The sequence below is a fragment of the Trachinotus anak genome, unplaced genomic scaffold, assembly GCF_046630095.1.
Source record: "Trachinotus anak isolate AG129_WGS33_773 ecotype Australia unplaced genomic scaffold, CSIRO_AGI_Tana_v1 ptg000001l, whole genome shotgun sequence".
Lineage (NCBI taxonomy): Eukaryota > Metazoa > Chordata > Actinopteri > Carangiformes > Carangidae > Trachinotus > Trachinotus anak.
This window is the reverse complement of record NW_027273852.1, coordinates 24,191,724-24,204,979: the sequence shown is the minus strand read 5'-3', so window position 1 is coordinate 24,204,979 and position 13,256 is coordinate 24,191,724. Positions and strand designations below refer to the sequence as shown.

Sequence of the window (13,256 nt, the reverse complement as noted above, 5' to 3'; positions counted from 1 at the left end):
GCATATAACCAATTGCTTGTGGATGAGCGATGAGCAAGAATTATGCCCCACAATTTTCTGTATTCCTCTCTCTGTCCGCCTGCAGCAGAGAATCTAACGTCTCCTCTGCTGCTCAGCCCAACATGAACCTGAGCTGAATGTGGACCCACCTGAGGCTGCATCTTCTCTCATACATTTTCTGTTTTAGGAGACCGCAGCTCATACATCAAGGTCGTTCCATCTAATTCTTCTCATTAATCGTCGCGTGTCCTGTAACTAATTGGCGCTTCTGTGACGTGTTGCAATGACAGCTATAGGTAATTAATTAGCTGTTTTTATTTTTTGACACTGCCCTCAGCTGATTACACACACTGCCCCGGCAATTAAGGCAGCACTACCTCAATTATATCACAGGATGTGATGATACCTGTTTCCCTCCTTTTTAAGAAATCAAACTGTCGGTACAGGCCACATGTGACTGATGACTTCAAGCTGCAGCTCGACGTTCAGGTCCAGCTGTGCGAGTGCAAAGCAAACATCAGAGTGAACACACTGAGCGTCAGGAGCAGAGAGGTCATGGAGCCTAAATGCTCTTCCATTAAAATCATTTAAAAGAATCCAGCAGCAATCAGATGTCAAAACTGTCTGTGGCAGACAAAAGAGCAGAGCACTCAGGTTTTATCAACAAACATGAAGATACAGACAAAAACCAAAGATACAATGACACACTCGTTTACTTAAATGATAATACAATATGAATGTGATGTGATAAATGAAATATAGATCATGTTACTGCTTAAATTATCACTTCTCATTTCAGAGGCTTGGGCTAAAGGACTTGCCCTCCTGACACACACACACACACACACACACACACACACACACACAAACACACTCTTCATGCCTGCCACCATCAAACCGTTTCCACCTGATTAGAGAAACTTACAGCTGTTAGCATCTGACGCTAACTGTGGCTGCAGCTCATTGGTTTGATATTGAAAGTTAATGTGAATGTTGAGTTCACCCCCCCCCCCCCCCCCCCCCCCCCCCCCCCACACACACACACACAGAATTCCATAGGGACCACACATAGCGCTCGCTGGTGTTAAAGCTGTTAGCCACGGTCTGAGCTGAGCTCCATTCCCAGAATGCCTCACAGTTGTAACTTAAACATTTTTAGGAACACATGGGATGAGCATAGCCTCTCTCCCTCTCCACCTCTCACTCTCCACCTCTCTCTGTGGTTTATACACTGTCATACATCCAAAAAAAGACTTCTTTAATTTACTTTTCTTTTCTTTTTTTTACAATGCTCCAGCTGTTGTGCTCAGGCCATGTGAGTATGAATTCCTTTTAAAATGCTGGTGCTGAGTTTTGCAGCATCTTCATTTTTAAATTGTTGTGATGAACATATTAACATGTTCTCATGTGGACCAGTGTCTCTGATAAATATAAGTCCAACGTCCACTCTGCATTTGTCTGTGTTTTGGTCTCATATCTGGCTCTAAATGCTCTGCTGTGTTTAGCAGCTAGTAGCTGACTGTGTGTGTCTGCTGGACCCAGGCTGTATTTCACTGAAAACAGCTGCTGCTGCTGCTGCTGGAGATTGTTGAGAGTGTCACACTGAACCACAACAACAGTCAAACCAAAACCAGGGGCTAAAAGATGCTAAAAAGCTTTGTGAGGTACTGTGAGACACCTTACACTTCATAATGTGAGTTTTAATATAAAGACTAATAAAGACTTTCAATGACCACATTTGCTGCTACAATAATGTTTAAATGAATCAAAGTCATATTATTGTTATTATTATAATTAAAAACTGATACTAGTATAATGTATTATTTACACTTAATATTAATAATAATAAATATGTATGTTAGTTTGGTAATAATCAAAGGGAATTTGACTCTAATAATAATGACACATTTTATCTATTCTCTTCTGTGAGTTTATGTATTTTGATTATATCGAGAAAACAACCAGAAACAGACACATTTACAGGCCTGTAGCATGATATAAGCTAACTGCTGTATTATGTTATATACTGTATGTAGTGTATGTTATCTTTGAGGGCTAAAATAAAACTATAACTATAACTACTATATTGATATTAATACTGTGTGAAACCGTCTCTGTGTCCTGTCAGTAATTACTGCACTAGCAGAGCCACTGTCCACCTCCCCTCACTGTAAACACTGAGTAACCTTTCATCAGGTGGGAAGATGATAAGATTCAACATTAGCCCGCACTGTGAGTCCATTATTGCCCACAGGACCCTGCTACAGGATTCTCTTTCATGCAGAGAAGCTTTGCCTCGATTATCTGTCTCTGACACCTCTATGAACGTCTGCTCGGCTGCGCTGATGCACAGCCTCCTCACTCATACATATTTATGCAAAGTGTGATACGGTAACACAAATAAAAAATGATCCACATAAAGACAAATGTAATCATTAAGACTCATATATATATAAAAGCAGAATGAACTCAATGTTAAGCTTCTACAACTTTTTGAAACGCTGCATTAAAATGAGACTGAATCTAACTCTTCATTTGGTTCCTTTATTGATCAAACTGTAAATTTAGAAATGTATATATTTAAAAACTTCACTGTTCTATAACTGAAACACAAAAATGTGCAGTAAAACATTTTCAATTGGCTAAGGTTTTCCTGTCTAATTCAAGAGCATATGATTGTTCAGCTTTATTCATTATTGATCATAATTCCTCACTGGGAGACAGTTTTAAATGTGTGGCTCTGAGTAAAAGTGTCGCTGACGATTTTTATTACAGTAAATGATGTATTTTTATTTCATCATATTAAGATACAGGTGAATTCCTGCTGTAGAATCTACCACACTGTGTTGTACTGGTGCACAGATCATTTTCCTTCAACCACACAGACAATAACCATGGTGCTGTGGAGACGTCAGAGCTGCAGTTTCACGCTGGACGCTCACAAGATGTGGAGCAGACACTTTTACAATGTTAACCTAGAGAACAGATAAAAGCCTGCTTTGTATTTTCTTTGTGTCCTGCAGTTTGAGGTTGGGTGTATTTTGGATGGTGGGATGTTGTTCGTTTGGAGCTTTGTGTAATTAAAGATTATGGAAACATCAGAGACAGAACAGACAGAACAGTCTGTGGCAGTTAGAGCAAAAATATCTTTACCAAGGAAGGATGAACTTCTGAGGATTATCTCAAAACAATGTGGTCACACATTTTAGAAACAGTGACTGTGTTGTGTGTTCAGTCCGCCCTGATAAATTCAGCCAGGTTAAATCCTCTGCAGTCAGCTCCACCACTGACTCTGAATCTATTTGCACATGTTGCAAAAACTAAACCAGGCTTTGATGGCACACACCTACCTGCTGGCTCCAGTCAAAATGGCGTCGCCTCAGTGGGGGATCCCTGGCCCGGCCCTGCAAATGGCGGACCTGTAGAAGAGCAGCGGAATCAAACCACGTAATGTAGGGCTTCTGGAAACACTCTGGTCTGAGGACGAGCTAATCCTGTTTGCACGGTTTGCTTGGGAGGAAACGGGGGCTGAGAGGAGGTGGGCCCCACACCAGTGTGTGTCTGCACCGGGACTCAATCAGTGTGTGAAGTGCCTGAAGCTGCTTTTGTCATGTCTGTGTGTAACTGTGGTCACTGCTCTGCTGCATGATGATGGTGGCTCCTCCTGAAGGATCTCCTCCACCATCACTGCAAACAGACTGACACACACATCACTAACACACACAACAAAGAAATGAAGACAGTAACACACACCGACCAAAACAGCTGATATCTAATGAATGATACAGCGGTGTCATCTTCCCTGAACACACACTGCAGAGAGATGGACACACATACACACACACAAGGTGTTTAGTAGCAGTGTGGGAGGCCTGTACATCTCAATGCCACTATTGTTACTCAGCCATGATAAAACATCGGTGGGCATGTGTGCCACAAGTGCTCTGTGGCCCTCACTGCTCACTTGTTGACAGGCTGTAGACAGAGGGAGGCATGTGGAGTTTTAGTCTGCACCACCCACCACTGTCAGCCACTGTGTGTGTGTGTGTGTGTGTGTGTGTGTGTGTGTGTGTGTGTGTGTGTGTGTGTGTGTGTGTATTTGGAACACATGTGTGTATGCATGTAAATTCACCATGAGTGTGTTTGTGTACCTGATCGTTTCATTGCCCATCCCACATTCCATGAACATCTGTGTGTGTGTGTGAGGATCACACAGCGAGGACGGAGGAGCTGTTGGGTGCAGGGTCTCCCTCGTCGTGACACAACACAGTTCAGACATGGCTGAATGAAGTGAAGCCTGTCCGTTGATGGGGAACTGCTGATTGGAGCAGAGTGACCTCAGTCCTCTTTAAATCTGAAGCCTTTGTTGGTGCAGAGAAAGTGACAGAAACACACAAACCTGGTCCTGGGTCAGTCTTCACTGACACACTGACACAAGTCACATCAGGGCCGTATAAAAGTTTTCTTTGATTCTCTTGACTGTGTGTGAGTGTGTGAGTGTGTGTTCTGATACTGTACATCCATACAGTGCTTCAGCAGCAGGGGGGACAGCAGCAGCGTTGCCTCTCTGTTTATTACCTTCATTTGCATGTAAATTAAAGCTGTTTTGTAGCTGCAGGGCTGGCTGCATGGCCACTGTCTATACTCTGCAGCCACCCCCTTCACATGTGCAGACACACACACACAAACACACACACACACACACACACACATACACACACACACACACACACACACGTACATAGGCCTACACAGAGTTCTGCATAATTGGTAGGGAAATGTTAATTTGTCTAATTGTTTTGAATTTTGCATCACACTCTGCGATTTCACACACATGCACACACTATGCTTTTATTATGCAATTATGCACACATGGAATGAAAAAGCAGGACGGAAGCATGTGAATAAATTATAACAGCCTATCACTCTGTTTCTACTGGATAATCACAGGGGTTTTGCATATGAAAGCAAACCTCCCCTTCTCTTCCTACTGATCTGAGGCCAGCAGCTGAGGGGAGGAAAACAGGTAGAGGCAAAGATCCAGTCAGCCTGTCACAACATTTACCTTAGAGTTTGACAAATTGATCTCAGCCTAATGTTACCCTCTGTTTTCGCTCTTATTTGAAGAGGGGGGAGACTCTCCTTGGACAGGCTCCAGAGCGATTACAGAAGATACAAACTCCTTCCTATAAGGGAAGCACGAAGCTGCAGATGACAGACGACCCGCAGGCTGGAGGAAATAGCTGGGTTTCATCAGGAAGATGCTCACTCGATAAGTAATTTGGTCCAAAATAATTACACAGTGGAACAGTGGACTGCTGTCAACAGCACAGCTCCCAGTTTACACTGTGAGCAGTTCTAGTTTCAAAGAAATCACCTATCTATCCATCTATCTATCTATCTATCTATCTATCTATCTATCTATCTATGTATCTAAATTTTCCTTGGACCAAACTTGAAAAACCTAGTCCTCCACTTTGAGAGATAAATAATAAAAATAGCTGCAGGAAGCTGAGGTGATGATTCATTTCACATCTGAACCAGAGAGCTTTTCTCTATCCACACATCTTTTCCTTATTGGCACTTTCAGATCACATCTGCTCCCTTCTCTCTCTTCCTCAGTAAATAATGAGCCACTCTGCTGCAGCTTCCTCCTGTAGTTCACAGGACCAGGTCACTTCATTTAGAAAAGCTGATCAGTTATTTTATAAATGCACTAGCACATACTTTTTTAAAAGATGGGCACTGATATAAATCTCACTGTAAATAATATAGATGTCAAACACAATTTTAACTGGATCATTTACTTGAATTTACAGCAGTAGTTTTGGTTACATCCCTTTTTTTTAAAATTGAGAATAAAGCAACTCTTTCTTTCTCTAAAAATCGTCGGGTTAATTTTTGTAAAATGTATTTTTAATCTGGGTTAAAGGATTATAAATCACATTTTACTCTAATATTTAAAAACAAAACAAGAACTTGATTGAATTATTGATTAATAATAGTGGGGTTTTTTTAGTAATTGAGTTTTTTTTTTTTGCATTATCCGATATAGAAAGGTTAATTATAGAATAATTGTAGCACGGAATTTTTTCCCCATTTTCTAATATAAAGGTGTTTATTAGGAAACATGGTTTAAATGTACAGAATATATTCATCCGTTCTGAATATGTGTGGTATAACTGAAATGTGGAAAAAATAAAACTAAGAAATAAAAAAGAGAAAAGAAGAATCGAAATAATCACTAATTTGAGTGTCAATGTGTTTGTGACATTAGTTTTCAAATAGATATCATTTTGTAAAATAAAAGCCTGTTTTCGGTTCCTTATTTTTATTTTTATTTTTTTAAAGAAACGGTGTCTTTCACGTCCCGGGGATGAGGCTGCAGCTGGGCCGCGGACGTGGCCTTGACCCCGCTGAGCCGCTGTTTGTCGCCTGTTTTGTCTGACTGTCTCTCTCTCAAACAAAGGTAGAGTCCGGATCCTGAACCACACCTTCAGCTCCTGCTCGGGGCCTGCAGAGGCTGCTGATCAAATGAGTGAGCACAGAGAGACGGAGAGGCAATTTCATGCTCTGCAACGCTTTGAACAGCGCTGATAGCGGCGCCTCGCGTAGTGTAAATTCACCTCCTTCCAAAGACCCCCCCTCACACTCACACACACACACACACACACACACACACACACACACACACACACACACACACACACACACATTTGTTTATTGAATATTCGCTCTCATTCAGGAGAAAAAATGGGTCAGTGTGTTCCGTGGGGATTTTTTTTCTTTCTCTAATATAAAAGTGTTTATTTGGAAACATGGTTTAAATGTACAGAATATATTCATCCGCTCTTTTCCCGGGAGTAGCTAACATACATGTGGGTGTCTGCAGGCCCGGGGCCGCTGCAGTTTACCTGCCAAAGTAAAGGCAACACAGAGGACATGGCGCCGGGTGCGGGACAGACAGGAACAGTGTCCTGTAGAAACTGCAGTGATTCCACAGTCAGAGAAATGGAGATTAACAGTACAGACACACTGTGGGTCCAACAGGAAGCATCAGGGAAATGATAACGGAGGTGAGAGGAAATCCCGCGCCTGTTCAGAGGCAGGAAGTGGCAGGAACATGATAGAAATGTGTTATATACCACTGTGGTCCTCCAGCGTGGCTCTGCCTGTAACCCGTCTCAGCTGGTGACCTCACACTGTGTTCGTCACCGTGTCACTGATCAGATGGGACTAAAGGTGTGTTTGTGTTTGTGATCACTAATCCTCACACCACCCCGCCACCAGAATTTTTTTTCTCCCAAATATTTGGATTTTTAACATTTTATTCATCATTTTAATTATTGATCTGTATTTTGTGTTTCTTACAGATTTAGATTGAGAGCCTCTTCCACACTGACAGGAGAAGAGACCAGGCCTCAGTTACTGACTGAATTTATTGAAAGGTCTAAAAATGGTCAAATTGTGTTATTTTCCATTTAGAGGCAAGATGTACAGTTCAGATCACATGGCGGTTTATAACCGACAGTCAGTGGACACGTGTCGGGATGAGACGCAACATCATGAAAGTGACGTGTTATAAATACCAGGATGACAGTTTGTGTTAATGGCAGCTCTAGGTGACGTCACAGTATTTCTATAATATTCCTATAATATTCCTGAGGGGTTTGACTGTGTTCACTGACGCTCCTCAGCATCTCTGTTCCACTGACCGTAGCATTACCGCAGCTCTGACAACATATAGAAGCAAAATGTAATGAGGGCTGTCCTCGCGGTGTTCGGTGGTGTCTGTGGCTGTGTGTGGTGGTGGTGGGGGGGGGGGGGGGGTGTTGCAGCACCGCCGTCCTCAACCATAGCAACACTGGCTGCAGGGCTGGCGGGGGGGGGGGGGGCACTCTCAGCTCTGCACGAAGTAGAAATGAGCTGAGAGCAGGAAGGAGCTCTGTCTCTACAGTCTGTGACAGTGTCCGGGCTGTTCTCCAGTAAAATCTTTGGTTTTGCGGTGACGGGTCAGTCCAACAGTCTGAGTCTGATCAGCTGTTCAGTCACATCCGAGGAGGAGGAGGAGATGAAGACCTCCCCATCTTCATCATTAAATTAGATACTATATATTTACAATGTACAGAGTGTGTGGAGGAGGCCGCCCGTGGCTCTACGGCCGTGCCGGGTCGGGCCGGGCCGGGCTCAGTCGCTGTCCTCCTTATCCTCCTGGATGGTGGTGGTGGAATGGTTGTACAGTCCCTGCGCCATCAGCTGCAGCGCCAGCCCGTTCTTGAAGCCGCTGGCCTTTTTGATCTTGGCCCGCTTGTTCTGAAACCAGATCTTGATCTGGGACTCGTTGAGGTTGAGCTCCTGGGCCAGAGACTGCCGCCGCTGCTCCGTGATGTAACGGTTCACCTGGAACTCCGTCTTCAGTCTCTGCAGCTGCTCGGCCGTGAAAGCCGTGCGCGGCCGCTTGTCCTCTTTGCCGCTTTTCGACTTTTTCAGTTTCCGTGTCCTTGGGCCTGCAGTAAGGGCGAAAGGACGGGAGAGCGGAAATATGAATATTCAGCGCATCGTCAGCTGTTAATCCCAACAATTAACACATAAAAAGAAAGGTTAAAAAAACAACGATGTTTATGGGCTTTATTCCGTCGACATCAGCCTGAATGATATTTGTTTTATAGCTTATACACGTATTATACTACAACAAAACTTGCCCATTCACTTAACTTGGAATTATATATATATATATATATATATATATATATATATATATATATATATATTCACACACACATGCAGGCTATACACACACATATATATATATATAAATATCTATATATCCTATTATACCAAGTAGTTAGTTAATTAGTAACAGTGTAGCCATTATTATTATTATTATTATTATTATTATTAGCCAGTTTAGCATTGTTATTATTAATAATAATAAGAAGAATAACAATAAGAAGAATAAAAATAAGAATAAAAATAAGAATAACACATTTAGAAAATGACCCCAAAGGACTGTGCGTGGTTGTGTTTTCAGCACTGCCACGGGATCAGCAGTATGTGGACGGAGTTCCCTGTGAGCATCAGCCCGCTCACTGCTTGTGACTGGATGAACACAGCAGCCTGAGGCCGTCTGATAAACCGCACACAGCCTCAGGTGACAATAGGCACCATTACACGATCAGTTTGTATTTGTTGACAAAGGCGGTGGTGTAAACCACACCAGTCTGTAGAATACACCGAGGAGCCCGGAGGAAAACATGAGGAAGGAGAAGCGCGAAACCTCCACAGGCTGCACATCTACTGCGTTTCATTCCACACTGATTTAACACAGCCTGAAGACGGCGAAAACACTGCGAGTGATTAAAGTGACATCTGAAGATGAGACTGAAGGAGGATTCATGAATGAGACGCCATCACACACACACACACACACACACACACACAGAGTGTATTTATTTATAATCTATCAACAATGTGTATATTTATTTTCTACAAATGAACCAAAATATAAAATAAATCTAATAAAATAAGTCAGTTATATGAATGAGCCCTCGCGTTCTGTGTGTTTCACTCACTGGTTTGTTTGTGATGAAATTAAAAGTGATCTGAAGTCAGACTCTCATCAAACAGGCGGGTAATGGATTCAAAATGTCTCCTGGAGCGAGACAGAGGCTCAGAGCCATTATTTACCTTTAATCCCATTGTGTTTTATTCCGCCATGCTTTACTGACAGCAGCTACTCCACCTCAACACAACAGGTTACACACATAACACACAATATCACTCAGTGGCGAGCACAGGCCAAAAAGACTTTTTATAGGATAGAAAATATCTGCTGTCTATCCGAACATCAAGTCCTGAACCAGACCCTGAACCCACCAGACCCTGTCCCAGCACTGTGAACCAGACCCTGTCCCAGCACTGTGAACCAGACCCTGTCCCAGCACTGTGAACCAGACCCTGTCCCAGCACTGTGAACCAGACCCTGTCCCAGCACTGTGAACCAGACCCTGTCCCAGCACTGTGAACCAGACCCTGTCCCAGCACTGTCACCTGTACAACCAGAATCCTGCAGGACCAACGTGCAGCTGCTAATTTAAACTCATACACAGAGATTAGATATAGATTATTAGAGATAGATATCAAGACATCTGACTGAACCTGCATGTCCAAGTTATTCCCTCTGGAATAATTTTATTAATTTAATTATTTTTATTCATTAAAATAATTTAAAATCTTTCTTGTTTTTTCTTTACTTGAAATTAGAAATGACAAAATCTGCAGCAGCTCGTTTATTTTAATTTGTTATTTTGCAAATAAAAAAGACACAGGGAAGGCGGGAAAAAAGACAATAATCGTTTTGTTTTTACTTAGCAAATCTCTACACAACACACACACACACACACACACCGTTCTATTCCTGTTGTTAATTATTAGGCCTCAGAAACATGTGTGTTACATGTGTTTTGTTGACAGGCGTTAATAGGTCGTGTTTGGTTCTCTACGTCCAGGGTCAAATCAAGATTAAGGTAAAAATATAAACCATGAATTTTTTTTAGTTTGCATTAAATCCTCATTGGCGCGAACAATGGAAGGCGCGCCACATTTGCTATCTGATAATAGTTAAATAATAAATGTAGATACTGAGAGACTTAAACTGCCTGACCCGACGACATGAAAACATAAATCCATTTGATAGTGTTTCCCTAGAAGAACATTCCCGGGCCGACAGGTGGGATTCAGATGAAGAGACATTTGAATTGAGCTACTGCAAATATTACAGTGAAAATGAACCAGTCAGTTCTTTCTGACCGTCATGTCTGTGGTTTCTAAAAACATTAATTCCCTCTTTATTTTCTTTAAAAAAATTCTCTGGATGTGTTGAATGAAATTGTTGCACTTGCTTTAAATTTATTTCGGTGTTTCTCAGAAAATAATAAAAATAAAATAAGATAAAATAAACTATGGAGTTAAACCTGATATTGTAAATGTGGTATTATTCCTCGTGTAAACGGAACCGAACGCTCTGGCGTTTTTCCGTCGTGAAACTATTGCCTTACCAGATGAGGGCCTGTCCGAGTACCGGGTGCAGTAGACCCAGGCCGGCCAGAGCAGCGGCTGGGACTCCGGTGTGGGCGCCCCGGTGCCGTTCAGCACCACAAGGGAGGAGGAGGTGTTCTCCGCGGCACCGCCACCAGTCCTCTCCTCGGCTTTGACGCCGCTGCTCCCGCTAGAAACGGCGGCGGCAGAGGCTCCTCCGCCGCCACCGTTGCTCTTTTTGGGACTCGCCAGAGAGGTGGAGGAGACGGAGGACGAAGTGCTGTCACTGCTGCAGTTGGAGTCCTGGCATGGCGTCCCGGGAAGGCTTGGCCTGCTTACCACCGAATGAACGCGCTCCCGGCCGGAGGTCTGCGCCCTCTCCCGCGGGCCCAGGCCGTGCTCCTTCTTGCAGCCGAAGTCCGGCCGAAGAATGTTGTCGATGAAAAAGTTGGTGGTTCTGTGGGCCTGCTGGGCGACCTGCAGGGGCAGTATGGGCGGCGAGGGCAGGCTTGGAGACGGGGAGACGCTCTCTCCCTCGCTGCTATCCGTGCTGTTTAGATCCCGCTGCTCCTCCATCGCTGCTTCGCTGAAGACCGTGGCTTCTGTTTTCTCAATCCACTTCCACGCTGTGGGCCTGTGCTTGTATCCAAAATATGACGGCGGGAAGCACTAAAACATAATATTGCTGGTTGGTGTAATTTTTACAAACTGTGGACATCCTGCTTGCGTAAAGGCGCTCCGGCGCGTCATGGTTGGTGACTTACTATAAGACTGGCTATAGTTGCTATTGCGCACTGCTCTCACACACCCAGAGCTTTACACCACTGTATGACAGTCGGATCTTCACAAAGTCCTCACATCACATCACCATGCGGACATACACACACTCATACACACTCACACACACCAACCAGAGGCGCATGAATAACATCCAAAGCGCACTGGGCCAATCAGCAGCCAGGACACTTTTGGACATGGGGTGACGACGTCCAATAATGTCAGGCGTCTCTGAGCCAAGAGGGGAGCTGTGGAGCAGCGAGCAGACTTCAGAGAGGAACCAAACAAGAGATTATCCCTGCTCCGCGCCTTCAGCCTTGTTACGGTGTATCTGTTACATCTTACACAGCTGAGGGAGAGCAGGAGAGGAGCTGCACAAACACATACTGTCTGGCGGTGGGTTCTGGATGAAAGTCAACTGCTCACCTCCAGCTGGTTTACTTTGAACTGGACAGGCGCCTTTTGACAGACGGACCGTGCGTGAAAAACACAGCCTACACTTTGCTTCTCTAGAATTTACACTTTCTTTGGTGAAACGTCCCAACAACTCAGGCCGCATCCAAAACCAGAACTGTGTTTTTGTCTTTTATTACACACAGTATAAACTTGGTGTCCAGAACATTTTGATTTTTTTCGCTCACACACACACACACACACACACACACACACACACACACACACACACACAGTAGACTTGGAGAGGCCTACAGCCTCAAACCAGCTCCCATTTCTCTAGTTTTATCCACTCTCAGCTGTGCACCTCCTGCCTCTTCATATGCGTTCATTTAAAACGCGCACACCTCCATTCTGAAGCACACAGCTCCTCCACCGCCCTCTAAGGTAGAGCCACCATTGTCAGTCGGTATTGTTTTCCAGGCCCAGCTCTTGAAAAGCGCGCTCTTATCTCCCCGTGAGAGAGAGAGGACTGCCGCGGATAATTTATAGGTTTTAATTACTTCTTATTCCGCCTGATCAACCGGACGTTCATCACCTGGATGAGAGAGAAAAGCGACTCAAAGCCTCTGTCACCGTCACAGCGCCGACACTTCATCAAAGTGCGCTCAAAGTGGGCCGATAGGGTAATATAATGCAGCAGAACAGACAGGCGCGCCGCAGAGGAGCGCTCTCATGGTGTTAATAGAAATGCTGCTGTGCAGCCTGGAATACAAAGAGACTGCATTAAGGGACAACTTAATTGGTGTAATTCATATTAAAGCCTGTGTTTTATTCGGTTGTTGGTGAGAATCCAGATACCTGAGCTCACTCTCACGGCAGAAACAGTCCCCAAATGTTATCAATTGATTTCGTGCACATAGAGAAACTAATGTTTTTCATTGGAAAATACATTTTTTAATGACGCACTTTATTCATTAACAGAAGCGGAGTCACGAGGAAAAGGCTTTAGGTTAAATGTAAATTAATTGTGACGTGTTATTGTATTA

At 43.7% G+C, this 13,256-nt stretch overlaps 1 protein-coding gene across 1 annotated transcript; it reads right to left on the bottom strand.

The window, feature by feature from the left end:
- Positions 1–6,766: 6,766 nt before the first annotated feature.
- LOC139625235 (homeobox protein engrailed-1a-like) lies at positions 6,767–11,892 on the bottom strand. Its single transcript, XM_071485029.1, has 2 exons — positions 11,058–11,892; positions 6,767–8,507 (listed from the first exon to the last, which is right to left on the bottom strand). The coding sequence occupies exons 1-2, from the start codon at positions 11,611–11,613 to the stop codon at positions 8,188–8,190; spliced, it is 876 nt and encodes a 291-aa protein (XP_071341130.1). The 5' UTR covers positions 11,614–11,892; the 3' UTR covers positions 6,767–8,187.
- Positions 11,893–13,256: the final 1,364 nt, after the last annotated feature.

Coding starts and splice junctions, on each gene's coding strand:
- LOC139625235 (XM_071485029.1), bottom strand. CDS start 11,613: ATGGAGGAGCAGCGGGATCTAAACAGCACGGATAGCAGCGAGGGAGAG. Junction 8,508..11,057: donor CTCGGACAGGCCCTCATCTG/GTAAGGCAATAG, acceptor CCCTTACTGCAG/GCCCAAGGACACGGAAACTG.